Source organism: Miscanthus floridulus, chromosome 1 (assembly GCF_019320115.1).
Source record: "Miscanthus floridulus cultivar M001 chromosome 1, ASM1932011v1, whole genome shotgun sequence".
Lineage (NCBI taxonomy): Eukaryota > Viridiplantae > Streptophyta > Magnoliopsida > Poales > Poaceae > Miscanthus > Miscanthus floridulus.
The window spans coordinates 161,105,969-161,133,568 of NC_089580.1; the positions used below are offsets into that span (position 1 = coordinate 161,105,969).

At 44.1% G+C, this 27,600-nt stretch overlaps 2 protein-coding genes and 1 long non-coding RNA gene across 4 annotated transcripts; 1 reads left to right on the forward strand and 2 right to left on the reverse strand.

The window, feature by feature from the left end:
* The first annotated feature begins 5,639 nt into the window (after window positions 1–5,639).
* LOC136545713 (uncharacterized) lies at window positions 5,640–11,295 on the forward strand. 2 transcript variants are annotated; one of them, XR_010781136.1, is made up of 5 exons: window positions 5,640–5,764; window positions 8,064–8,153; window positions 8,601–9,105; window positions 9,765–9,879; window positions 10,874–11,295. It is a non-coding gene; the product is annotated as an uncharacterized lncRNA (long non-coding RNA). The 2 variants fall into 2 exon arrangements; XR_010781137.1 differs by having other exon boundaries at window positions 10,878–11,295.
* LOC136545701 (myb-related protein 2-like) lies at window positions 6,142–8,935 on the reverse strand. The gene is made up of 7 exons (XM_066537695.1): window positions 8,797–8,935; window positions 8,471–8,684; window positions 8,315–8,391; window positions 8,178–8,235; window positions 8,009–8,096; window positions 7,872–7,941; window positions 6,142–7,045 (listed from the first exon to the last, which is right to left on the reverse strand). Exons 2-7 carry the CDS (start codon window positions 8,682–8,684, stop codon window positions 6,491–6,493), a joined length of 1,062 nt encoding a protein of 353 aa, XP_066393792.1. The 5' UTR covers window positions 8,797–8,935; the 3' UTR covers window positions 6,142–6,490.
* Window positions 11,296–12,771: 1,476 nt separating the features above from the next.
* Window positions 12,772–14,133, reverse strand: LOC136466379 (two-component response regulator ORR1-like). Its single transcript, XM_066464760.1, has 4 exons — window positions 14,107–14,133; window positions 13,389–13,730; window positions 13,013–13,287; window positions 12,772–12,897 (listed from the first exon to the last, which is right to left on the reverse strand). The coding sequence occupies exons 1-3, from the start codon at window positions 14,131–14,133 to the stop codon at window positions 13,138–13,140; spliced, it is 519 nt and encodes a 172-aa protein (XP_066320857.1). The 3' UTR covers window positions 12,772–12,897; window positions 13,013–13,137.
* Window positions 14,134–27,600: the final 13,467 nt, after the last annotated feature.

Sequence of the window (27,600 nt, forward strand, 5' to 3'; positions counted from 1 at the left end):
ATTAAAAATAGATTCTAGGTCCTAAACTACACTCTTAGCAACTACGGTGGCATAAAGGTCATTTCAGCTTGCACTACAACACTCAAGATGTTTTGCTATATCGAACAATTACTCAGTATTGTTTTATAAAAATATAGAGTGCTTAAGTTTGAATTACCAGCATTGATATAATAGTTTAGTGTAAATATATACGTATATAAAACAAGAATTTACAAAAATTATTGTTTTATAGTATTACTATAATTTAGAGTGAATTGATACGTGATTGCTACGGGAACATTTTGTTCATGAATAAGGAACACTAAAATAAACATTTATTCTAATTTATGCATAATTGTAGTTTAACATGATAGAAGTGTGCAATTTAGAAACATATATAGCGTACATAGATTTGAGCAATATTTAGTTTATTTTTATACCTGTAGACGTGGGTGATTAGATACAAATTAAAGGGTTATTTTGTATTATCTTTCATAATGATGGGTGTTGATAGTTTAAAAGCAAATTTAGGGATTATTTTGCATTATTTTTTATAATGGAAAATGTGGGTTCTTTAGATACAGATTTATGGGTTATGTTGCATTATCTTTCATAATGGCACAAGTGCATAATTTACATGACATTTACAGAGTTATTTTAAATTATATTTGATAATGACATATGTAGATATTTTAGATGTAATATTAGGGGTTACTTTATGTATTTTTTATAATAGTGTGGGTGGGATCATTCTTTTAGAAAATACTATAGATCCAATGACTATTATTGGTGGATGGTTATAGAGTTTACTAAATTAAAGGCAAGATGCTTAAATTTTTTAGAATTTTTTTCTAGCGTGTGTTGATTTATATTTTTCATAACACGTTTTATGAAAATCAACATGGAGGCTGCTAAAATTGGCAGCGGATCGGGTTTGGTGCGGATATCCGCGGGTTTCGGGTTCTCGGGTCTCGGTTTTGGTGCCTATTTTTCGCCCACGGATTTGCGGGTTCGGGTACCCGAAACTCTGCGGGTTTGGGGCAGACTCTATTTTTCACCCGTGGATACTCCATCGGGGCCCCGAATACGTAGCCCACTAAAAGCCCAGCTAAGAAACCCTCTCCCCTCAGACCCTCAGGCCTCAGCCACAGGACCGCAGTCCGCACTCCGCAGGACCGCAGTCAGCGTCCGCGTTGAGAGACCGCGAGTCCGCGTCTGGGGTTTAGGTCCGCGAGTCCGCTGGCAAGTCCGCCGTCCGTGACCGTGACTCCGCGAGTGCGACCATGGCAGTGCGGCACCGACGCACGGCGGCGGTCTCGACCTGCACGGCGGCGGGCGGTCGCACGCCCACTCCCACCCGGCGCCCCGAGCCAGCGAGCCCTCGACGGGAGCCCTCGCCGGCCTTGTCGCCTCATCAGTCCGTGACCCTAGTCCGCGTCCTCGCTGACCTTGCCAGCCTCACCGACCTTTCGAGTTCCGACCTCGCCGGCGAATCCAATAGGCCAGGTACGACGGCACATCCCTCCCCTAGATCTAAAGCTGCTGTATGTTCCATTTTCTCAATCTTGTCATGTGACCATGTAATAATGTATGTTCCTTTTTCATTTGTCAGGAAGGGTGAGCAATGTCGACTCCTGGTGATACAAGTGGATCTCAAGCTGCTGCTGTATCTCAATCTGTGGGTTCTTGTCCTCCAAGGCATCCTCATCTTGCATCCGAGTCAGCAACACCGCCTGCTGTAGCCGGTTCAGCAGCACCGACAACTGATTCTGCAACTGTAGGTAACACTGATGTGGTAGAGGTAGAAGATAATGTCCCTGTTGGTAGTAAGAGGAAGTTAAGATCTGAAGTATGGAAAGACTTTGATTTGATTAATGTAAAAGGGGTTTGGAAAGCAAGATGCATATGGTGTAAGAGAGATTTAGGTGGGGAAACAAGAAATGGTACAACTCATTTGAAGAATCACATAGCCATATGTCAGGATAGAGCTTGTAGAAAGGGTTTAACACAGTCTTCTCTTAAATTATCTGCAAACCCAAAGGATGGCTCAGTCACATTAGAGAAGTATGTGTTTGATCAAGATGTTGCTAGGAAAGAATTAGCTTTAATGATCATTGTCCATGAGTATCCTCTGTCCATGGTGGACCACGCTGGATTTAAAAAGTTTTGTGCTGCATTGCAACCAGCATTCAAGCTAGTGTCTAGAAACACAATCAGGAAGGATATCTTTGATATGTATCAAGTTCAAAAGCAATCCATGGTGAATTATATCAAGAAATTGAGTTCTCGTGTTGCTGTTACTACGGACTTGTGGACAGCAAACCACCAGAGGAAAGGTTACATGGCAGTTACAGCCCATTTTCTTGATGATGATTGGAAGCTAAAAAGTTTTCTTATTAGGTAACAATAAATTGCATCATTTTGTGTCCAGTACAATCACTTAACATGCATTTTGCCTATAGAGACCAATCTGTCCAGCACAACCACTTAACATATTTTATTGTTGTAGGTTCATTTATGTTCCAGCACCACATACAGCAAAGGTTATAGCAGAGGTTCTTCATGAAGTTCTCCTAGATTGGCATATTGAGAGGAATCTGTCGACTATAACTCTTGACAATTGTAGTGTCAATGATAACCTCATGAAGACTATGATCGGCACCGATGGTGATGACCTTTCAAAGAATAAGGCTGCTATAGAAGGCAAGTTACCACTCCGCTCTTGTATGTTGAAGGGAAAATTAATTCATATGTGTTGTGCTGCACATATTTTAAATTTGATTGTAAAAGATGGAATGAGTGTCATGGAGAAGGGAATTGATAAAGTGAGTGATAGTGTTGCATATTGGTCTGCAACTCCTAAAAGACATGAGAAGTTTGAGAAAATGGCAGCACAAATGAAAGGAAAATATGAAAAAAGAATTGCTCTTGATTGCAAAACTAGATGGAACTCTACTTATACTATGCTTAGCACTGCACTACTTTACCAAGATGTTTTTGAGCGTCTTGCTTCTCGTGCTCCATGTGTTCCATCTGCAGAAGATTGGAAGTTTGCTAGAGAGCTTTGTGATAGGTTGAAGATGTTCTATGATGTAACTGAGGTACTATCAGGCACTAAATATGTGACAGACAACCTTTTCTTTCCCAAAATATGCAACATTTTTATGGCAATTAGGAAGTGGCTAAGTAGTGATATTCCTAAGATAGAAGAAATGTCTATTAAAATGAAAGAGAAATTTAACAAGTATTGGTCAGATGTGCATGGTTTGATGGCTGTTGCTACTGTCCTGGATCCTAGGTTTAAATTACATCTGTTGAATGCTCTTTTTCATAAAATTCATGGGTCAGAAAGTGTAGCTGTGGAATCTTCCAACAAAGTGAAAGACTTGTTGTATAATTTGGTTTTGGAATATCAAGATACTGTTGAGGATGTTGCCACAACAGATGGTGCTGAAACTAGACCTAGAGCTCCTACTTTGAGGGACGATGAAGATTGGATGGACACTTTTGATGATTGGATGTCCAAAATACCAGTTGTGACCTCCACTTATGTGCGAACAGAGTTGGATTTGTACTTGGAAGAGTCACTGCTGCCTAGGACACAAGATTTGGATATCATACAGTGGTGGCAAGTTGCAGGGCTCAAATACCCAACATTACGAAAAATTACACGTGATGTTCTTGCTATTCCTGTGACAACGGTGGCATCCGAGTCAGCCTTTAGCACTAGTGGGAGAATAATCAGTCCACATCGTAGTAGGCTTGCACCATCAATGATTGAGGCACTTATGTGTATGCAAGCATGGTCTCATAATGACATGTTAGGTAAGTGCAATTTCTGTAAGTATGTGGTCTTCATTCTATTTAAGTTGTAAAACTAATTTGTGAATATTATATCTATGCAGGGTCTCATTCATCTTTTGTTGGTGCTTTGATGACTTGTCTTGATGAAAAAGATGAAGAAATGGTACTGCTGTTGTTTCCTTCTATATTTAACTTGTGAATTTACAATGCATTGAAAGTAATGAGCTAGTCCCTATTTTTATTTCACAGGATGAAGATGAGTCCACCATAATTGATGAATGATGAACTTTGTTGTAATCTGGACAGTGTGTGCCTCAAGTGAAGATGATTGTCTCAAGTTGCATATCTATTTGATAAAAAATACTCTTATTTGTTTGGGCTGTAAATCTGTAATATGTGAGCTGTACTGCTGTAGTAGTACTATACTGAACTTGCATGTTTGATGTTTCTGGTTCTAGAATCTGGACATGGCTATCGGCTACCTGGTAGCCTGCTTCTACTTGCTAGTACATTTAGAATCAGCAAGCTATTATGCTAATATATCATGTTTTGTATTGCTCATTTGCTCTGTCTGTTGATCACTTGATCTGTTGTAATTTTCTCGGGTTTCGGTTAATCCGTCGGGTTTTGGGGATCCGCGATTTCGGTTTCGGGGATGGATTTGCACCCGAATCGGGGTTCGGGGCGGATTCGGGTTTTACTTTCGGGTTTCGGTTTTTGTTCTGCGGAGACTCCACTCGATCCGAATCCGCCCCGTTGCCATCTTTAGAGGCTGCGCTAGAGAACTGCAAGTGATATTAAGATACACATTCAGCGGCGCAACCAAACACACACGCAAGTCACCGCTAGCATTATTGCCTCGGCCATCTCTCGTCTATCTGCAAACTAATACTACTTCAGTACTTTGCATATAGTGATAGATGAATCATAAAGTTAGCTTTACGACTTCAGCATGCATCGGATAAAAAGAGATGTTGATACGTATAGAATGGGTGGGACAAAGGGAACTTAGGATAAGAGCACTTGACGTACGGGGTAATCGCGATGCAAACCCAAGTCAAGCTTGTAGGATTACTCTATGCAAAGTAGGATTTGAATAAATTGAGAAGCGTCAGATCATCTGTGCCAAGAGTGCAGAATTAGGCAGCCGAATCCTTCAGTAGCGATTGGCTTTGCATGGTACATCTAGCTAGCTTAAAGAGGGCCATAGGCTGTAGCTACTAGCCTGCAGGAGCAATGTTCTGTAGTATAATTACCTAATAAATGGTTTGTAGCAGAAGGGCACTGCGTGAGGAATGAGGACCAATGAGTTGCGGTCATGGCAATTGCAGGGTCTTTCTCGGACCAGACCAGGTCAGCATATACGGCACTCGGTTCGCTTTTTGACAAAATAACCATCTGGTCAGCACAATTGTAGAGCAAATCTTACGGCCGGTTGCTGCTCGCATCGACCATCCTCAGCTCTCAGGCCTCAGCTGCAGCGAGCTTTACGGTGGTTTCTCCACAGAGACGGCTCGATGAATGACGATGGGGATGGGCTTGCATTAGACTGTTCGGCGCAGCAGAACGAATAAAATGATGGGCTGCGAAGTAAGCTAAAAAACTGATGGGCCGCGAAGCAATCTAAAAGGGCCGACTGCACATGGGCTTTAGTCCTCGGCAAAGTCCCCCAGAAGAAACGGTCGTTCTTGATGTGACAGCTGCTCCGAGCCTCCGACGGCTTCCCGTTGCACGTTGGCGAATGGCGACCTTCAAATCAAACTGACAAATTGGTCGGAGCAAAACCCAAGTGGAAGTATATAGATAGATTCTCTAATCCCGCCCCCCCCCCCCCCCCCCCCCCCCCACCCCCCCTGCTCAGAATTGGCTGAGCCTTTTTTTTTTTACCTTTTGGGAGGGAAGAAGCGGCGGCGTTTGTTTAGCAGGGGAGATCCCCTTCCGCGGTCATCCAACGGGCGCCACCACCCAGATCAGTTTGGAGGTACGATTGATTTATTTACCTTTGCAGCTCAGCGGCTGCTAGATTTATCTGCCTTGTCATCGAAGAGCAATCCTGATATCTTATTGGATTTGCGCATTGGGAGTAAATCTGTTCCATTCCAGCTTCGTGGCCGCATGAAAGTATGAAACCACTGTGTATAATCCCAAAAGGAACACGAAGCAGGTGTTTTCTACGGTGCATCCGCCCCTTTTGTTTTGTGCACCAGTTGCTGTCTTGTAGATTCATCATTTCACAGCAGGACGCACGCTTACCTGATGGCAAAACAAGGGGTGGGGGTTGGGGGGGGTTGCAATTGATTAAAAAGAAAGAAATCAGTTCCTGGGCATTGTCAATCCCAACAGCAATCAGTAACATGGTTTTGTGACAAAAATCGTTATATTTATATGCTCGTACAGAATCACAATATAAGGTATAGCCGAAGAACACTGGATTCTCTCAAATACACTCTACCGATCTACATGACCTACTTATTTTTAATTCCATCACTTATTTCACTGAACTGTGATGGGCCGACAGCACCGCTGTTCCGAAGGTCACCTAGGTCCTGCCATGGAGGATATGTCAATGCTGCTGATCTTTGGAAGAACTCATTCGGTTTCACTTCCTTCTCTTTGCTGGTATCTTGGCAGAAGGAGCCAATCTCAAGCTTGTCACTCTTGATAAATCAAGTCAGATTTAATTTGCAAGGTCTTTTGCTAATTCTTCTTAGGTCCAGTTGAACCCATTCAAGTCAATTTTCTTGCAGTTCTGTGGCCCGTCAGTGGTGTCATTGATATTCAGATCCAATTTTGCTGCCTTGCGTGTCATACTAAAACTGTCTCTCTCACGCCTGTCTAGGTGGCTTGGAGGCGTCATGCTTAGCTTGTCAAGGAACAAATCCTCTCTCCCTCTTTCTTTTGCTTGTATATCGAAGGTCATGCCTCCTATCTCCTTTCCTCTGTGAGCAGAAAGGCTGATTGATAGGATATCTTGATCTTTCTGTGAGCCATCACAAGCAGTTAAGCAGCTGTCAACTGACCCATCTCCAAGTTGGATGGTGTGCCCTTGTAGAATTTGGGAACCTTCAATCTCAAAGCCTGTAAATGCATGCTGGAGGCATTCTGTCGATACCTTTGAGACTAATTCTGACAGTTGCATCTTCGCGGTTTCTACACCGACTGACCCTGCATTCTGCTTTGAAATTGTCTCCTGTGCCTTTTCTAGCACAGATTGTAGGTACTTCCCTTGTGCTTCAATGCGGAGTTGCAAATGTCTTTGTACCTGTTGAAAGGCATCGTTTATGTGTAAGGTATTAGATATCACATTATCAGTACTTGAGCACTAACAGTAAAGAGGTTGTGACATGAAAAGAATAAATTATTGTTTTACAATTGGTCAGGTTGTTTGAACTTTTTTTAGCATCATTAGTTTTTACATGTTCTTTTTTAAACCGTGTTCAGTCAAATTATGACAAGAATATATCCATAGACAACCATGACTAGACCCTCTTGCATTGTGAGCCTCTTAGAGGTCATGCTCTGGTGTCCAGCATATACTTTTATTGATAAATGAGCTATAGATGTTCATTGTGTGAATGACAAGCTATGTGGATGCTCTAAAGCTAAAGATATGCATACATTACATACATTTTTTCTCTTGGATTTGTTACTCTATCAGTAATATAGGAACTAGTGCTTGGCTAAAAAAATTGGGGTGATTGGAGCAATTACAAGTGATGTTTTTTTCTTAAAGGAATGGTTATTGAGATGTCATTTATTGACATGTAACATTATACATGATCTGACCATGTCCCGGAAGTTTACCAAATGATGGTTAAGCTACTTAATTTTTCTTTATTTGGATGTCTGTACATCAGGTACTTTCATGGCAAAATAAACCTTCATTCGATGAGTGTCCTAGATCTACTTAAAGCCTGGTTTGGGATACATTTTGCTATATATTTGGCCACACAATCTACTCCAGTTTTGTACACTATAGCTCTCCTAGGGATGCATCAGTTAGAAAATGTAAACATTTGTGTATTCGTAAGGAGTGTTTAAATGGTAACTTAGTTGGTAATATGATTCATTTTCTTCTGCTTCTGTACCTCTAGTTGCTCATGCAGTTGGCGCTGTACTTCAATTTGCATCTGAAGGGCTTCACCTATGTGCACAGATCTGATAAAATGCAAATCCATGTTATCTTATGCAAACATGTTGAAGCAAACATTTATTCATCTCTTACTTGTTTGTCTGGGTTCCAAGGTTTAAGTGGCTAGCTGGTGATCCATTTCCTTCAGGTGGTTTCTCCATTGCCATGGCGCAGCCAACCACTGAAGAGCAGAAAGGAGATTCAGTATGAAGCTTAATTGGAGGCTGATAACTGCTAGGTGATGAGAGAATGCTATAATTACCATTTTTTGCATTTCCACCATTAGCTTGGGCGTGAATGTTTTTGCTTAGCCTGTATTTCTAGTAAAAGACAAATCAACTTAGTTTCTTGCCACAAGGCGTACAAGGGAAAACACGATACTAGAAATTCCATGTCTACCTGAAGATGACTCTTAAGGTGGTATAGTGTTAGTCCAGGGACGCCCATGAGTCTCATGATTGTCTTTGGTGTAGCTTCTGCAAATTTCAGAATTTAGATGGTAATCTTCCTTATGTTAGCTTATATGGTAGATATAGGGTTTAAACATGTACTTACTATCAGGCCCACCAAGTTGATTTACCGCCTCCACAAAACGCTCATGTAGTTCAGGTGTCCATTTTAACCTAGGTTTAGCATCAGTCGAAAGCACAAGCCCTGACTCTGCTGGAATGCTCCCTCCTTGCAGAAGCATGTGCCTTTCTGGAGGGAATGTCTGCCTAGAAGTCAGGAAATGGCTGTGGCTCTGAAGCTGTTGTTGATGATGATACATCTAGCATGAAGACATTGCAGGCTTAAAGGTTAGGACGTATGAGGAGATCTCCTCTCTTTTTTTCTCCTTTGTTTGAGCAAACCAAATAATATGCACATGATACATCTCATACCTCTTCAATTCTGTTATGTACTGATATCTGGTTGCAGACTCCACAATCCTGATAGGAACTGTCTCTTGCAGTTTATCAGCCCTTTGTTTTGGTGAACTAAGGGTTGTTCGTCACACAATGGCGTTATATTCCTTGGGGTAATGCTCTAACAAACTATGACTACTCATGCCAAGATGTTATGCAGAGTCTGGTTTTATAAGGAAGGCAAGTGAGGAGAGAATATCGAATCGTTAGAACAAACACTCAAGCCTGGCCCAATCTTGGTGGCAACTGAAAAGAGGTATAGAGATATTATCCTTATTCCTTAAGGTACGTGTGGACCCTATGCGCACCTATCTTTTTATTTGTCAATTCTGCAAACACATTTGGATTCTGATTCCAACACTAACAAATATAGTTGATATTGCTTTAACTGGCACAAAGAGGTGTAAGGGGGTTGCAGGCATACATATTTGTTAAGTTTATTCTTCTTGCAGATAAAAGTGGGAACCTTGTTCTCAGGAAGAACATTTGAGATGTAGTTTGTAATAATGCCTTTGCGCTTGTAGGCCTACTATATCTTATATGTTCAGCACTAATTCCACTCTCCACCATACTTGTACCATGAAATCAAAGGGCAACATCTGTGCATAGTCGGCATTGATTAGGATTTAGGATTTTGTATGTTCAGCAACCATGGATTCTAGCAAATGTATGCCTTCAGGTTATACAACCATGGGTCCATGGCATATAGACGATAGTAGAATAATTTTTATCATTCATACGAGAGCGAAGTTTAAATTTCTTTTTGACCAGATGCATCCAGAAGAATTCGATAAAAGTTTTTCATATAAATAAAGTGAAAAGGAACTCATTCCCTTAGTGATGCCTTCCTTGGGACTGCACAAAAGCAAAGCATGGAATATTGGAATAAGCATATGGTTCTCTTTTGTCTCCTCATGTAAGTTTTGTACTTGTTCGGCTATCAGGGAAACGGAAAGTGGATAGACGAATCTGATGGGCTGTGCAACTATATGGAGTCCTCTGAGTTTGGCTACTATTTGTTCTACGTAAGGCGTAGAAAGTCTGGGCTTAAAAATGACGGTTAGTTCCTTTACTTCACTGCTCTATGTTGCTTTTGCTTTGAAAACATGCTTATCTGAACCGACATGGTTAGTTTTGTTTATTCGCCCCTCCATACTTGAGCAAAACTGGCTTAGGTTCAATGTTTGATACCTCTAACTGCCATGAAGTCCAGTCATATGGAATAGGCGGTGCTTACCTTTGTCTTATCTAGAGTGTTTTTTCTGTAAATTGTGAGGTGCTACAATTTTGCGCTGTAAGAGTCCCTTCAGGTTGATTTGTTCTGTAGTCCAGCTTTTCCATAAGAGAATAGTCTAGTTATTTTTTTTCCATGATTCCATTTGTTCTGGTTATTGTGAGTTACAAATGCAAGATGTGCCACCTCGTAAGTTGTACCTCAGAAATCAAACCATTAACATGGTAAATCAGATATAACGAATTGCATTAAGATCCTCTCAGGCCTTTTCAAAAATAAAAACTTGACAGGCATCCTTTGAAAAGCAACTTGTACGAGTGGTCCAACGCATCTTCTTTATATCTTGCTATTTTGCAAGGTTTGCTTGTTGCCATTTCGTGGTTCAACCAGTCTTCTCTGAAGTACTTATAGGCCCTTGTTCCATCCATTAGGATAAGAAAACCGTCCTCCTGATATGATATGATATAATATGATATGATCTGTACCCCCATTCCTGTTCAAGTGGGGCATGCTGGTGCATTTCTGTCGTTCCAAACCAAAATCACCCTATGCATGATTCCACGAGCATTGGCTGGGGAATTGTGTTCAATTATGGCCGATCATCAGCAGAGCTGAGACCACTGCACATTAGAACATGGAATAAGCTCTTTCTGGCCGTAGCTTTATCTTTCGCATTGAATCCAACGAAAGCGAGCAAGGGGAGGAGAACGGAGAACTTTCTTTGCGCGGGGATTACATTCAGTTGTTGCTTGTTAAGTGCTCGGAATCGTATGCTCCTGCTTTCTCTGTAAGCCCTCTTGACAATTATCGTTTTCGCAGGCAGACCGGCGAGCACGCGATCCCGGGGAAGGGAATAAGGAAAAGCGATGTTGACAAAGCTGCTGAAGGGGAATCCTGCGCTTTTTTGGAGGCAAAGATGAGAAGGAATATATCGCCTGTGTCGACCTCGCCTGCTTGGTTCTTCTGTTCCGTGACTTTGTGCTCCGCTGGATCGTGCTCGTGCCAGCCGCCAACAGGATGAGCACGTGTGAACCGTGGCGTAGGTATGTTATTGTTTGCTCTACTACGAGTGTTTTGCTCATCAGACGTTCTTTGTTTACTGTATAAACTGATCCATTCGTCTCGGTTGTGGAGTATGGGAACACTTCAAATGATGCGAATTGGAAAGTATATAGAGTAAGACCTCTAGACAAGCTGTTTCTATAGTTTGGTGAAATGAACTAATGATACTTATGCTCGCATAAAAAACTAATGGTTCATGTACCTATTACTAGTACCCTTGTGGATGTTTTTATTTCTCACCTCGTCAGAGAAGAAACATGTTTGCTTCTGCTCGTGTAGAGTAGGCAGAGCAAATATGGGCGTTCCACAGATTAGTTGCCTAGTTGGAGACTTGGAAGTTATTCTGGGCTTAGCAGCTTTGATGAAAATTGATCAGATGAACATGGCGGATCTATCACTAGCAAAGCCGGAGCCTGGCCCAGCAGCATGGCAGCTCTCTGTGGCCCAGCTGAAGCTGCTGAAGTGCTGAACAATCGAAAACAGGCTGCCATCGCTCCTTGCAAGTTGCACCCGACCCGCTTTTTCGGCCGGGCTTCACGTGTGGCGCCGGCCCGCGATCCTCACTGTCTAGCGGCTAGCGTACACGGTACACGGAGTGAACCGTGGTAGTTGGTCGTTCCCCTAAAAAATGTCGGGCCTGAACCTACGCACTGGATAGGTCAAGGTACAGATTCGAGGCTCAAATCAGTCAGCTTCTTTGCATACCTAGCCCAGCCTGACTTTTGCTTAGGTCTAGTCGTCCCACACTAAATCTATACCATTGCATTGCCTGGGAAAACCTTTGCTTCTGCTTATATAGACAAGATAGGAAGCTACGCCGCTCGCGTGCGTGCTTGTGGTGCTGCATGTCTCTTTCTATGATTCTATCACACCATGCACTGTTGTATATTGCCCGTGCTAGCTACGGTGCCATTTAGAAACACAAATCAACCAACAAGAAGCATAATAACTCAGCTAACAAAATAAATAAGCATAATAACTCTTGAAAGTGAGATGCCCTACACTAAAAAAATATCAGTACATCACTTTAGTCTAATTGGCTGCTCTAATACACTAATCACCAAGCAACTGGTGTGATTAGCTTGGACAAATTCTAAAACCTCCTTCCATTCTCAAATCTGGAGCAAATCAAAACCTTTCTTCATATTTGGGTCCAATAAACTTACAAATTCATTAATAAAGTGCATGCTTACCTTTGTTTCAATGTTACCAGATCATTCTTGTAGCATTTGGTTTTGTACTGTAGATTATAAGTGCATGCATACAGATTCATTCACAGGATAGCGTTGAGTATATAAAGCTACCATGTTTTCTTACCGAAGAGTAGCCTTTAATAGATTTATATTTCCTGAAGAATAGGAAAATCAATTTAGCATGATAATGGAAACAAAATGAATCAATACAATAGAAACATACCACTGAAGCTAGCTAATGCTTCGATCTTTTCTGAATACTTAAAAATCTTAGCTTTTGAAATGCTGAAAATATAACAAATTTTCCCTAAACATGCTCTGGTCATTCAAAAATATAAATAAGCAACAGGTGGTCAGTTTAACAAGGATTTTTCTGGAAGCAGGTTAATTTAGTACTTTTGACTCAAGAAAAGGTTATGTTGTTAATGATAATAAGTCCATCAATCTAAGTCTTATTTTTTTGGGGGTCATCACAGGCAACAATTCTCATCTTGCATTTGCATAAAGGATATGAAACATGCACTTTGCAGCTTCTAGGAATCAACTCCAGCACCTTCTGGTTGAGCAGCGACGTCATCCATGCAGTCCCTAAATCCACCATGTGAAAAAAAAAACAAATAAATCTTTCATGCAAAAAGACGCTCAAAAATAAAAAATCGCATCATTGAACAAGAGAGGCTGAGCAAACAAAAAGCAAATACACCTGCTTGGTGGAGCCTGAAAATAGCAGTACTTTACTTGGTGCAGCAGCAGAAGAACTTTGCATTTGCATTGGCGCCCAGTACTTCAGTGCACTGCAGCGTTGCTCCTGGCTTTGCTGCTTGCTGCTCAGGCGCACCACAGGGAGAGTGAGCAGCGGCTGCCCGATGACCATTTGTGCAGGAGCTCGACCAGGCACAGCACGGCATACACCAGCACGACGAGCTTGAGCAGGAGCGGCAGGTACTGCGAGAGCTCCAAGCTCGACGACTGCAGCACCTGGCAGAGAAGGAACAGAGACAAACGCGATCAGAGAAATGAGGAAAAAATTAACCTTCCCGTCCGAGGGCGAGTAGTGGCAGCCGGCGCGACGTACGTACCATGGCGACTCCGGCGAGGTTCGCTCGCCGTCCCGACGGCGACGTGGCACCGGCGGTGACGGCGGCATCGGAGGGCGGCAGCACCAGGGGCTTGTTATTCCGCTTGTCCACGACGGCCTCGCACTCGCACGGCGCGGCGCCCTTGCTGGGCCTCGTGGCGGTGGAGCAGTTCCAGAGGCGCTGCACATCCTTTCTCTGGAGGGGCTTCACGATGAAGTCCTCGGCGCCGGCGTTCAGGCATCTGCTCCGAGCAAGCAGCAGATCGTGGAGACGGGGACGGAAGACCGCCGTCGTCGCGGGGCCAGAAGAAGGGGACGGAGGCGCGATCGTGGGCCGAGGGGACTGGATTTTGGAGACGGTCACGATCGGGAGAGGCGAGGTCTGGAGACGGTGACGCCGCCACCTGATCCTGGGCGCGGTCCTGGGGCGGTTGGGCCTGCAGACCGCGAGCGCGAGCGGGGTTCGGAGGCGGGAAGCGCCGGCCGCCGGAGACGGTGACGCCGGACGTGGTGTAGTCGAGGCGGTACGTCAATCGCGGATGTGTTGCCTCGGCGGATGTCGCGCGGATGTGTTGCCTTGCGCGCGGATGATGACAGGGGGCTGAGGAGTACCATACATGCGATCCTGGCCGTCGGATCTGAGTGAGTGAGTAAAGAGAAAGAATAGTGAAAAACAATCTGGATGGTTTATTTGTACGGAGTTGCGTTTCTTGGTATACTTTGTAGGGTGCGTGGAGGAAGGCCATCTCAGTGGGAGAGGTTTTTTTGGGTGGACTTAGCATAGAAAAAAATAGTACTTTAGTAGGGTAGACTCTTGCTAATCTAACGATGTGTCGTTCTACTTTCTCTGCCTAAAAAAATATAAATCACGCTTTTCAAAGAGTCCATCAATCTCAAATTCCTTTAGGTATATAGAAAATATTGTCAATTTTGTATCTCTAAGTATATTTATTGTTAAAATATTTTTCATAATTAATCTAATGTCACGGTAACTAGGACACTTGATATATACTCCATTTTGTCCCAAAATAGATGTCATTCTCACTTTATGAGAAGTAAAACACTTTTAACTTTGATCAAATATATATTAAAAATATTAATATTTATATTTATAATATATAATTAGCATCATTAGGTAGATCGTTGAATATAGTTTCATAATAAATTTATTTGAAGATATAAATGTTGCATACATTTTGTATAAACCTAATTAAAGTTGAGAAAGTTTGATCTGCACGTGTCATATAATAACTTCTATTTTTGGAACGGAGAACCTCACTGGATGATCCGTTAGGTGACACAAACTAGGGTGTTTTGTTGAGTGTCTAGCGAGAGCCTGGATGGAAACGAGGACCATCCCATAGTGGTCAGCATCTCTGCGTACATGCATGACTTGTTTGGTTGGTTGTTCTATTCTAGCCAGGTTGCGTTGATCCTTTGAATGGTTGGATGACTTTTTCGCCCGATTTAGAGACAACAGATGTACCACAAGCCCCCAACCTGCACCACGCCAGCCAAGCTCGGCAGAAACAGTTTCAATTTCGTTTCTACAGAGCCAAGCCGACGGGAGAATCTTGCATCAGCTGGTCCTGTCTCAAGTCCATGTACAGACATCCAAACAACTTTTTCTTGCATCCCATGGGCCAGGCTAACCCATATGCACCCATCCAAACACGCTAGAAGTTACCACCAGATCGTACGGTGCACATGAGTGTTAGGCCACTTGACAAGTTGGTCCTCGGTGAATGATCCATCACGTGTCATAAAGTCGCACCTGACCATACGATGACCATTCAGCAGGGTCTAAGAGCAAGTATAATAAAGCCACATAAGCGGGCTGTATGAGTCCACGTCAGAAAAATCCTTCCTGGATGAGAGACAATGAAAGAGAGAGACGTGAGCTGGTGCTTTGCTTACCGCCCGGTTGAGCACGTCCCACGAGATAAAAACGCCTGCTCCCAGCCGACGGTGACCGGAAAACTGGCGTTTTGCTTTGTACCGAAGAATCTCATTCGTTGTGCGCCTGCTCTTTGCATGTCATGCACATGTACCCAGGCACACCGATAAAGCCAAGCCATTATACTAGTCATTATATTTAGCCGGCTGCCGGCTGGGTTACTATCCTTGCTCTAAGTCTAAAACTGAAACATACACAGTGTCACCGAATGATATGCCCGTCAGGTCTCAATCATCTAGTACACTCTCCGACATTGAGGCCTAGATGTGTTACCTCCAATAATTCTTATATAGTTGGGTAGGGTCTCAATCATCTAGTATACTCTACGACATTGAGGCCTAGATGTGTTGAACCTTCCTCAATCTCTAACAATTCTTATATAGTTGTGCACTTGTACGCCACTATGTCAAGTGTTATCATCACCATCACATTAGGTCACATGGATAAAATTGTCTTCCACGTGGCCACTCTGTGATTCTCATGGCAACTTTAACGTTTGGTCTAAGGGCAACTTTAGGAGTCTCTTTATACCCTTCTTATTAATAGAAATGGAGATTTTAGTAAAAAAAATCTCCAACACTTTCTTTAATTAGATCTTTGTCGATGTTTCACCACCGATAGCCTGCCACGGGGGTACCCGGGGCAGTATGTTCAGGCTTCGGCGTATGCCCAACTCGATGGTTTATGCAAGAGACAGCCGATTTATCCTGGTTCAGGCCCTCGATCGTAGATCGAGTAATAACCTTACGTCCAGTCGGCCTTAGCCTTTGCGTTGGATTGATCGTCAAGTGTTTTGTTGTACAATTGTCCTTCTCTCAGGAGCCCTGCCCTCCTTTATATAGTCAGGAGGCCAGAGTCCTAGTCGGTTTACAATGAAATTTCCTAATAGGATTACCTAATAGTTCTACTACTACGATTATATGGGAAGAATCCTAGTTGGACTAGATCTTCTTTCTACCTTGCGGGGTATCCTGTGGGTCCCGCATCGACAAGCCCCCGAGCACTTCATGGTTGAGCTCTGAAAATCTCGCTCTGCTCCTTCTAGTCTTGTTGAGTAGGAACAAAATGTCATCCGAGCGTTTTCTGGAGTGAAACCTTGTAGCGCTTCTTGGGATCTTTGGGTGGTGAGTGCTTTTTTGAAGAAAAAGTGCATCCATCTGGTTGTAGCCCTCGAGCCTCTTGCTATTTGGAACAAGGAGCTGAAGGATCTTGTCTTGAAGTTGCCCTGATTGTTCGTTGAAATTTTATCAAAAAGAACTCGAACATGGCTTGTTCCGGGTTCTTTTTGCCGTAATGTCTTGAAGTGGTCTGCGTTGAGGAAGCCTATTGGTGACGTGCGCTTTTTCGAAGAAAAAGGGCACTCACTGAGTGTAGCCCCCGAGCCTCTTGCTATTTGGAACAAAAAGTTGGAGGGTCTTGATCCTTTATGTTGTTTGAAAATTTTGTGTTCTGAAGTAGTCCCCGAGACTTGGATTACGTCATCATCCGAGTAGTTTTGCGGTAAGCAGCCTCCGAGCTTATGTCAAAAAATTGCACTCACTGAGTGTAGCCCTTGAGCCTCTTGCTTTTGTTTGCAAAAGTTGGAGGGTCTCCTGCGGCCCCGTGCTTTCTCCGAGTTCTTCTTTTTAGAAAAGAAGTCGGATGAAGAGTCTTGATGTGTCGTCATTGTAGTCTTGAGTTTCTTGTATTCTTGGTCCTTTGTCTTTGGTTCCGAGCCTCCGGGAATAGGTGAAAATGAAGGCCGAGCTCCCTAGCTCAGTGTTGTTTAAGCTATGATGCTGGCCAAGCCCCCGAGCGTATATCCGTGTTGTTTTGTTCAGGAAGAACTCGGATGCGTGGTTTTGGCATATTCTTTGATAGTTTTGCTGTTGTCAGATGTAGTTGTATGATGGTGGTTGAGTGTAAATGCCTTTTGTTCATGGGTTGTACTGTGCTGGTATATTCTTCCGAATATGCCCGTCTTCGAGTACCGCTTCCTCTCGCCTGAGTCGTCCATTATTGTGTCCTATCTTTTCACTGTGTCCTTTATTAGACCTATTTCGTTGGTACTCCTAGTCCATGTGCGCCGATCCTTTGGTCTATAAATACTGTCCCTGAGTGCTTGTTTTCATTCATTGGATATTCTGTTGAAACCTTGGTGGTCATGAACATGGTAGTTTCCAGAAGATGCTGAAAGGAGTGAGCGTCATTCCTCCTGCCGTCTCTGAGTTCTCGGCCATCAACCCGCCCCCAGCTGTGAGTTGTCTATCTTTTTTATTTGAGTTCTTTATGTACTCTTGCTGCATCCGTTCTTGCTTAGCTTTTCCTTGTCTCAGTGTTTTATCTTTTTTCGCAGGAGCTTGGGCAGAATTTTGTTGATCCGATCCCCCTTGGTGTTCTCCCTACCGTGGCGGAGACAGGGGATCGTCTAGCTGGTACTTCTACAATTAGTAAGTCTCAAACCTTTACAGCCCTTCCTGGGGTTTCTTTCAGATTTGTTGATGTATATGAAGAGTATGTTCCTCGTCTAGTCCCTCGCGGTCCTCGCAGTGTCCCGAAGAGGGGGCGAATGGATGGGTCTTCATCTGGCTTGCCTATCTCCAAGAAGCCTCGCAAACCAAGTACTCCCTCAGGTACTCCAGTTGTTGCTAGCATGCTCTTAGGTGAGCACATTTAATACTCTTTGTTCTTTTATTTTCATGTTTCTCTCTTGAACCGAGTGCTTTTCATCTCCTTTTCAGCGGGTGCTCTGGTTTCGTTGGCTGAGGAAGAAGAGGATGATGAAGTCCCCCTCATCATGCGGCGGTGAGTTGTTTTTCATATTCTTGTTGCATTGAATTTCTCCTCTTTGTTTTGAATTTTAGTCTTGGACTTTTTGAAGTAATCAGAGGTCGGGTATGAGTTCTTCCGAGGCTCCCGCGCCGACTTCTTCTGAAGCTCTGGTGTCAAGTTCTTTGGTTGCCTCTGTCTCGAGCTGTACTGCTCCTCCGATGCGGAGTTCTTCTACGGCTCCAGCCCCAGCTTCTTCTTCAGCCCCGGCTTCTTCCACGGCTCCAGCCCCGGCTTCTTCCGCGGCTCCGTTGTCTGCTGTCCCGCTCCCGTCGCCGGGTGGCGGGGACGTCTTCGCCGTCGTGGTTCCCCCTGCGAGGCCTTCTCTTGGTTTCGCGAAGAAAAAGTAGTCGGGTGAGTAAATTCTAGCTTTATCTTTTTGGCCTTTATCTTCCTTCTTCTGGTTCTTATTGGTGCTTCTTTTTATCACTTTTCAGTGTTTCGTCTTCTCTAATTTCTTCATCGACTTCTTCTCTGCCTCCCGCCGTGCCAATGAGTTCCGAGCCTCAGGACTCACAACATTGTGTTGATGAAGTCGCCGCAGGGGCTTCAGAGCTACCAGGTGGAGTTGCGGACTTGGTTGCTCCAGAGGTAACTGTGGCCGTCGCGCCGGGTTCTTCTGAGGGTTTGGCTTCGGCTTCCCTAGAGGTCGCTTTGGTCGTTCCTCCTTCGCCCTAGCTAGCCTCTCCTTCCCCTTCTCTTGTCTCCGGCGGCCCCTCCTTTTCCGGTGACGTGGTGCAACAGTTCGATGCCACTCATCGGTTATCGGAGCTGACCGCAGCCTGGGGGAGCTTGTCGACCCTCGCGACTTCTTTTGGTGAAAAGCTCCAGGTAGGTTTTACTGCCGCTCCTCTTTTGCATGCTTGTTTTTCTTCTATCCTTACGCTTTGTTTCTCTTTGCTTCTTTTTGCTCAGTCTTTTTCTCGTGATCATTCTGGCTTCTTTTTCTCATCTAAAAATGAGAGGAAGTTGTCTTTGGAGGTGGATGCTCTGAAAGCCGATCTTGACCTTCTCTGGGTTGAGTTGGAGATGGAGCATCAAATGCACCAAAAGGAGGAGAAAGCCCTTCGCGCCCGGGTAGTGGAGATGGAGAAACAGAGAGATGCTGCGGTGGAGTCTGCGAAGAATGAATGCAAAGGTGCCGTGGGTTCTGCCTGTTTCTTCTTGTATTTTGACTTCTTTTTCCGCTGACTTGTTCTTGGGTGTTCTGTCTAGCTCTCCGAGTTGAGAAGCAGAAGCTCTCGGAGAGTATTGATGAAATGAGGGCCCTTGTCCGTTCTAGTCATAATAGAGCTGAGGAGGTAATTACTCATGCTGAGGAAGAACTCGCCCTTGCTAGGCTGATTAGGCATGGAGCTGACAGAGATCTTGTGCAGGCCCAAAAAACCATTGAAGGCTTGTCCGGGAAGCTGGCGACGGCTACCGAGAATTGGAATGCTTTGTGGAAATCTTTTCGTTCGGTAGCCGATGTCCTCCGGACTCCAGCGGATGACAGGCAATCTTGGGCGCAGTTCATTCCCCGGATTCTGACTCGTTTCCAAGAGTTCGCGAAGAGGTGTGCCCAAGTATGTACCAAGAATGTGCTGGCCCAGGTCTAGGTCCTTGCTCCAGAAGCGCCTCTCTCCAAGATAGCAGAAGAAGCTGAAAGCCAAGAATATCTTGACGCCGTTGAAAGGATGGAGCCCGAGGTTGAAGATCTACCTAGTAGGGTTGTAGATAGTCTAAATATTGATATTTCCCTTTCTGATGACAACGCCTGACTCGATTGAGCGTCCTCTTGTAATATTACACTTCTTTTTAAATGAAGATTCTTTATTTTTGTCGATGTATTCTTTGCCTGGGTGCGGTTGAAGTTACTTGACTTGCTGAGTACCTTGTCTTGTTCCCGTCTCTGCTCCATAAGACAACTCTGTGCGTTATTCTGATGAGGCCCCTCGATTTGTCGAGTACTTTTCTTTTCTTCCTCCTTTGTGATCCATCGAGTGCTTTGTCCGTGCTATGACTTGTTAGATGTAGGTCTTTGCGTTAACAACCTTTCGCCTGCGCTATGTAAAACGACTTGGTACAGAATGTTGCCTCAACAAACTTCGGCATCCGAGTGCTTTCTTGAGTGGCGCTTGTGCTTTTCTGAGGAAAAAGTATTCCTATCTGGATGTAGCCCCCGAGCCTCTTGCTTTTCGGAACGAAGTGCTGGAGGGTCTTTTGAAGTTAAAATTTCGGTCGACTCAGCCAATTTGCTTTTTGTTAGCTTTTAGCTACCCTCATCGGCGAGTTCAAGCGTTTTTCAGCTATTTTGCTCTTGGCCGGGATGCTTAGGCATGTTTTCAGCCATTTTGCTTTTTGTTTCGGGTGTTAGCTTTTAGCTACCCTCATCGGCGGGCTCAAGCGTTTTTTCAGCTATTTTGCTCTCGGCCGAAATGCTCAGGCATGTTTTCAGCCATTTTGCTTTTTGTTTCGGGTGTTAGCTTTTAGCTACCCTCATCGGCGGGCTCAAGCGTTTTTTTAGCTATTTTGCTCTCGGCCGGAATGCTCAGGCATGTTTTCAGCCATTTTGCTTTTTGTTTTGGGTGTTAGCTTTTAGCTACCCTCATCGGCGGGCTCAAGCGTTTTTTTAGCTATTTTGCTCTCGGTCGGAATGCTCAGGCATGTTTTCAGCCATTTTGCTTTTTGTTTCGTGAAAACAACTTGTTGGAAGTCATGACAAGACATGCTATGGATGAATATCATCTTTATTGATCATGAGTATAAACTAATACATATGTTGTTGAAGAGTATTGTCTTTCGTTGATTGTGAACGTAGGTCCCTTGTGGCTTGCATATCTGTTTTTTCTTGAGCTATTTTTACGCGTAGAATCTTCTTAGCTGGCTGATGTGCCATGTATTGCTGACTTCTTTTCAATCTTCGGTTATTAACTTGTATGTGCCTGGTCCGGTGACTTTTGTGACAATGAACGGGCCTTCCCATGGACTGAGTAGCTTATGTCATCCATCAGTCTTTTGTATCCTTCTTAGCACTAAGTCTCCAACTTGTAGTGATCGAGGTTGGGTACTCTTGTTGTAGTGCCGTCTTAAACCTTGTAGGTATCTGGCTGATTGGAGGGTAGCGTTTATTCTGACTTCTTCTGAGCTGTCGAGTTCTAATCTTCTTGTGTGTTTTGCTTCTCCTTCATCATATTGTTCTATTTTTGGGGATGTCCAGATCAAGTTGGCAGGTAGTACGGCCTCTGACCCGTAAACTAGGAAGAAGGGTGAGTGGCCTGTTGCTCTGCTTATTTGAGTTCGTAGCCCCCATATTACTTTCGGTAATTCTTCAATCCATTTGGACCCATAGTCCACTAGTTCTTCGTATAACCTTGGTTTTAATCCGGCTAGTATGAGTCCATTAGCCCTTTCTACTTGTCCGTTGGCTTCTGGATGTGCAACAGACGCATAGTCTATACTGAAACCACAGTCTTGTGCCCAGCTCTTGAATTCTGTAGCTGTGAAGGGGGAGCCTAGATCTGTGATGATTCGATTGGGCATGCCGAAGCGGTGCATAATGTCTTAGATGAACTCGACTGCTTTGGTTGCGCTGTATTTCGCGAGTGGTTTGTATTCAATCCACTTGGTGAACTTGTCGATTGCTACAAAGATGTACTTGAAGCCGCCTTTTGCTTTTTTCAGGGGTCCTACTTGATCTAGCCCCCAATAGGAAAAAGGCCAAGCGGGTGGGATGCAGATAAGATTGTGAGCTGGTACATGGGCTTGTCTTGTAAACATTTGGCAACTTTTGCATTTTCTGACAAGCTCTTCTGCGTCTTTCAAAGCGGTTGGCCAGTAGAATCCGGTGCGAAATGCTTTGCCAACCAGTGTCCTTGAAGTGGCATGATTTCCACAGCAACCTGAGTGTATTTCGTCTAGGATCTCTTTACCTTCTTCAAATGAGACACATTTTAGGAGTACTCCTGATGATGATGCTCTTCTGTAAAGTTTATCTCCTACTAGAATGTAGTTTTTGCTTCTGCGAACAACTTGGGTGGCTTCTACCTTATCTGCTGGTAATTTGTTTTCTTTGATATAGTCGATGAAAACTTGGGTCCATGAAGTGTTGATTATCAAGATCTGAACGCCTTTGGCCTGAATTTCATGTGTTGTTTCACCGGGTTGTTTAATAGAGGGAACTGATAGCTCTTCTATGAATACACCGGGTGGAACCTTTGCTCTGTCTGATCCGAGCTTGGCAAGGACATCTGCTGCAATGTTGGAATCACGTAGGACGTGTAAAATTTCTAATCCTTGGAAGTGTTTTTCAAGTTTCCGTATTTCAGCACAATAAGCACCCATGTTTTCTTTGGTGCAGTCCCAATCTTTGTTGACTTGGTTGATGACCACTGCTGAATCGCCGTATACGAGTAATCTTTTTATTCTGAGGGTAATCGCGACTCATAGCCCGTGGATGAGGGCTTCATATTCTGCTTCGTTATTTGTAGCTTGCCATAATATCTGAAGGACGTACTTGAGTTGTTTTCCTTCTGGAGAAATGAGGAGAACGCCTGCACCGGCCCCACCTAGTTTGAGTGATCCGTCAAAGTACATCTTCCAGTGGTCGAGGATTGTATCTGATAAGGACTGTTGAATCTCTGTCCATTCGGCCACGAAATCGGCGAGGGCTTGAGATTTGATTGCTTTCCGTGGGGTGAAATTGATGTCAAGAGCTCCAATTTCAACTGCCCATTTGGATATGCGCCCTGTGGCATCTTTATTGTGTAGGATGTCTCCGATTGGAAAATCTGTCACTACGGTAATCTTGTGGCTTTCGAAATAGTGGCGAAGTTTCCGTGAGGTAATGAGTAGGGCGTAGAGTAGTTTTTGTACATGCGGGTACCGGATTTTGGATTCTAACAGTACTTCGCTGATGTAGTATACTGGACGTTGCACTTTATACACGCGTCCTTGTTCTTCTCTTTCTATGACTATTGCTGTGCTGATTACGGTAGGAGTTGCCGCGATATATAGCATCATATCTTCATCTTTCTTTGGAGGTGTCAGGATAGGTGATGAAGTGAGGTATTCTTTAAGTTTTTTGAAAGCTTCGTTGGCCTCTATTGTCCACTCGAACTTGTCTGTTTTCTTTAGTAGTTTAAAGAAAGGTAACCCTTTTTTGCCGAGTCTTGATATGAAACGGTTGAGGGCCGCCATGCATCCTGTTAGTTTCTACACATCTTTGACACTTCTAGGTGGGCCCATTTCTGTTATAGCTCGAATTTGCTTGGTGCTGGCTTCGATCCCGCGCTGACTGACCAAAAATCCGAGTAGTTGTCCTGAGGGAACTCCAAATACACATTTATTTGGGTTCAATTTCCATCTCCATTTCTTCAAGTTTTCAAAGGTTTGCTTTAAATCTTCAATTAGAGTGTCTGGGTTCTTTGTTTTTACCACCACATCGTCCACGTATGCCTCCACATTTTCACCAATTTGATTCCCAAGGCAAGTCTGGATAGCTCTTTGGTACGTGGCACCAGCGTTCTTTAGTCCAAATGACATGGTCTTGTAGCAGTAGGCACCAAACGGGGTGATGAAAGATGTCTTGCTCTGGTCTTCTTCTTTTAGTGCGATCTAGTGATATCTTGAATAGCAATCGAGAAAAGATAATAACGTAGATCCTGCTGTCGAGTCAACTATCTGGTCAATGCGTGGTAGCCCGAACGGATCTTTTGGGCAATGTTTGTTGAGATCTGTGTAATCGACGCACATACGCCACTTGTCCGTGTTTTTCTTCTATACAAGGACCGGGTTTGCTAGCCAATCTAGATGTAGGATCTCCTTGATGAATCCGGCTGCCATTAGTTTTGTTATTTCCTTTTTAATTGCTGCCTTCTTGTCGGGTGAGAATCGTCGTAGCCATTGTTTTACAGGTTTGGAGCTTTTGTTAACATCGATTCTATGCTCAGCCAACTCCCTTGGGACTCCTGGCATGTCGGCTGGCTTCCAAGCGAAGATATCTTTGTTGTCCCGAAGAAAGTTGGTGAGCGCGAGTTCCTATTTTGCCGAGAGGTGAGCACTGATAGTTGCTGTCTTGGAGGTATCGCCTGTGCCTAAGTCGATTTGCTTGACGTCGGCTTCTTTTGGTGGTGCGATGATGCTGGGCTTTTTAGTCGGTATTTCTAATTCTTCTTGGCTTATTTCTGCAGCGATTGCGGCTATTTCTTTTCTTCCATTGTCGGCTTGCGCTTTAGCTGCAATCTGGATCGCCTGAACGTCGCAGTCAAAAGCACGCTTTAAATTGCTTCGAAGGGAAAGGATACCGTTGGGTCCTAGCATCTTAAGTAGTAAGTACGGGTAATGTGGTATTGCCATGAATTTGGCTAGTGCTGGACGTCTGAGGATTGCATGATATGATGAATTGAAATCGGCGACTTCAAATTTGATAAACTCTGTTCGGTAGTTTGAAGGAGTTCCAAAGGTAACAGGTAAAGTAATTTGTCCGAGTGGCATGGCTACTTTGCCGGGTACTATTCCGTAAAAAGGTGTGCTTGTTGGCGTAATCATCCCGGCGAGTTGTAGTCCCATTTTCCTTAGAGTTTCTGAAAAGATGATGTTAAGCCCAGCTCCTCCATCGATTAGTACTTTGGTGACGGTCATACCAGCAATAGTCGGATCCAGAACCAATGGATAATGGCCTGCGTTTCCCACGCTAGTCCATTGGTCTTCTCTGGTAAATTGGATAGGATACTGTGACCAATTGAGGTATCTTGGTGTAGCTGGTTCTGCTGTCATAATGGTCCGCAGTGCTAGTTTTTCTTGATATTTGCTTCTGCAATTCGGAGCCCCTGAGAAAATCACTGCTACCGTTCCCCTAGGTTTTTGGAATCCTTTGTCCTCGTGGTTGTCTTCTTCTCTCTTCTGATTGTCCTCTTTAGTGTTTTCCTTACTATCTTTTCTTGTGTATCGATCATTGAAAGTGTAGCAATTTCCGATAGTGTGCCTCCCACTAGGGTGCAATGGGCAACGTATGTTTTCAATGTCATCATATCTTCTTGGTTTGGGAAATTTCTTTGATTTGTCGGCCATTGCCATAGTATTGTCTGGTCTATGTTTTCTTTCTTGATGTCTGCTATTTTGTTGACTTTGCTTGTCCGGGTTGTCTTGGTTGCTTCTGTCCGGGAACCTCTCTCGCGTTTTTTCTTCTGCAGTAATCATCTTTTCTACTATACGTCTGAATTCTTCATTGTTTCTCGGATTTTCTTTGCAGAAGTCTTGAAATTGCCATCTGGCCATGATTCCATGAGAAAAAGCTTCAATTACTTCTCGTTCGGTTATGTCATGCACTTGAGCTCATAGTTCGCCGAATCGTCGATAATAGTTTCTGAGACTTTCACCTCCCTTTTGCTTGAGTCCTTTTAGTTCTGCATGAGTGATTGGGTGTGTAATGATTCCTGCGAAATTCTCACAAAAAGCTCTCTGCAAATCCTCCCAATTTCTGATAGATCCTGGATTTAGTTTATCGAACCATTGGAGGGGCATGGCCTCCAGTGCCATGGGGAAGAAAAGGGCTTTGATATCGTCGTCTCCTCCGGCTAGTTCAATCGATTGTGAATATATTCTGAGCCATTGTTTTGGTTCAGTTTTGCCATCATACTTGGAGTGATTAGATGGTTTGAATTTGTGAGGTAATCGCACCAATGCGAGCCTGTTCGCGAAACAGGGGAACCTGTCGTGAGCCTTGGTTTCTTTGAATTCAGATTCGGCGCCTTCCTCTAGCCAATTGTCGTTCTGATGGGAACAATTTTGCGAGGTTGTCTGGGTAGGAACCCTGCTCCTAGTCTTCCTTAGTTGTTCAAATCGGTGGCCTTGATTATGTTCCTTCCTACTTCCTCCGTCATGGCTTCCACCCGGCCCAAGTCTTTCGAAGGCGGATTTCCTTTGATTTTGATCTTCTTGCCGGTGGGTTGTTGATCTGGCGGGTAGTCTTGATCGAGCTTTCTCTTCATGTGTTCTCGGGATTGTCGATCGGAGCAAGTCCTGGAGCTGTTCGTACTTCTCACCAGGATGCGAAGTTGCTCCGAGTTCTTCTAATGCTTCTCGAATTTTATCGTAAGGCGTATTCGCTGTGCGTCTCCCTTCGACTTCTTGTTGTGATTTTCTTTTGTCGTACTCAGCCAATTCTGACTCGTATCTGGTCCAAGCTTCCCTGCGCTGCCTAGCACGGTGTTGGCGCCCTTGCTTCAACTTGTTTTTTCTTTCGCTAGCTTGTTTCTGACTATCTATTTCTCCGTCGTAGCCCTGGGCAAAGGGTGATATGTTGGATTCTGATTCATCTGATGATCTGACATCGGGTGCTTCCAGGGGATTTAATGGTGACCGCGGTCATCGAACCATGAACACTTCTCGCGCATGAGTCGTTCTGTTATTGGCGTTAGTTTTCATACTGTCGGAGTCGCTGATAACTTTAGTGGATGCCTCGGTGTCGTAGATCGAGTCTCCTTCTTGGTAAGGTAAAATAACTGTTGTTGTCGTGCTGACTAGTTGGGTTCCGCTACCTTCAGGAACGGAATCCAGCCAGTGGATGATATAGTCCTGCGATGTTATCGTTAGCACGAGGCCCTCCTGAGTTCCTGTCAGTGGTATCCCGAATCTTGGATTGAAAAATCTTTCGACCTGTCCTTGATAGGATTTTGCCATGTTGTCGAGCCCAAATGGAGAAGAACTCGACTTCTTGAGAGAATTCTGGGGGTAATCCGAGTTGTTTTGGGTTGTGCTCCGGAATCTTGCCAAAAAAGAACTCGGTTTCTTGAAAGCACTCGGATAAAACTTTGCCTTGGAGCTTGAATTCGAATCGGATACGAGTGGTCGTGAAATCTGATTTGATTCGGATACTATAAGCTGCGCGAATCAAATGGTGAGCTGATCCATTGTAGTTGTTGGAATAGGAACTTCTTTTAGATGATCTAAATCTTCGAGGAGATGGCTTTGAAGCTTGCCGTTGTTGTCTGCCTCGCAGATCCATGAGCCGAAGATGAAAGTTGATCCCATCGGGAAAATCATGTTGTCGAGGTCCATCGAGCTCTCGGAAGCAAAGTCACCGAAAGCCCCTACCTGGCACGCCAGCTGTCGATGTTTCACCACCGATAGCCTGCCACGGGGGTACCCAGGGCAGTATGTTCGGGCTTCGGCGTATGCCCAACTCGATGGTTTACGCAAGAGACAGCCGATTTATCCTGGTTCAGGCCCTCGATCGTAGATCGAGTAATAACCTTACGTCCAGTCGGCCTTAGCCTTTGCGTTGGATTGATCATCAAGTGTTTTGTTGTACAATTGTCCTTCTCTCAGGAGCCCTGCCCTCCTTTATATAGTCAGGAGGCCAGAGTCCTAGTCGGTTTACAATGAGATTTTCTAATAGGATTACCTAATAGTTCTACTACTACGATTATATAAGAAGAATCCTAGTTGGACTAGATCTTCTTTCTAC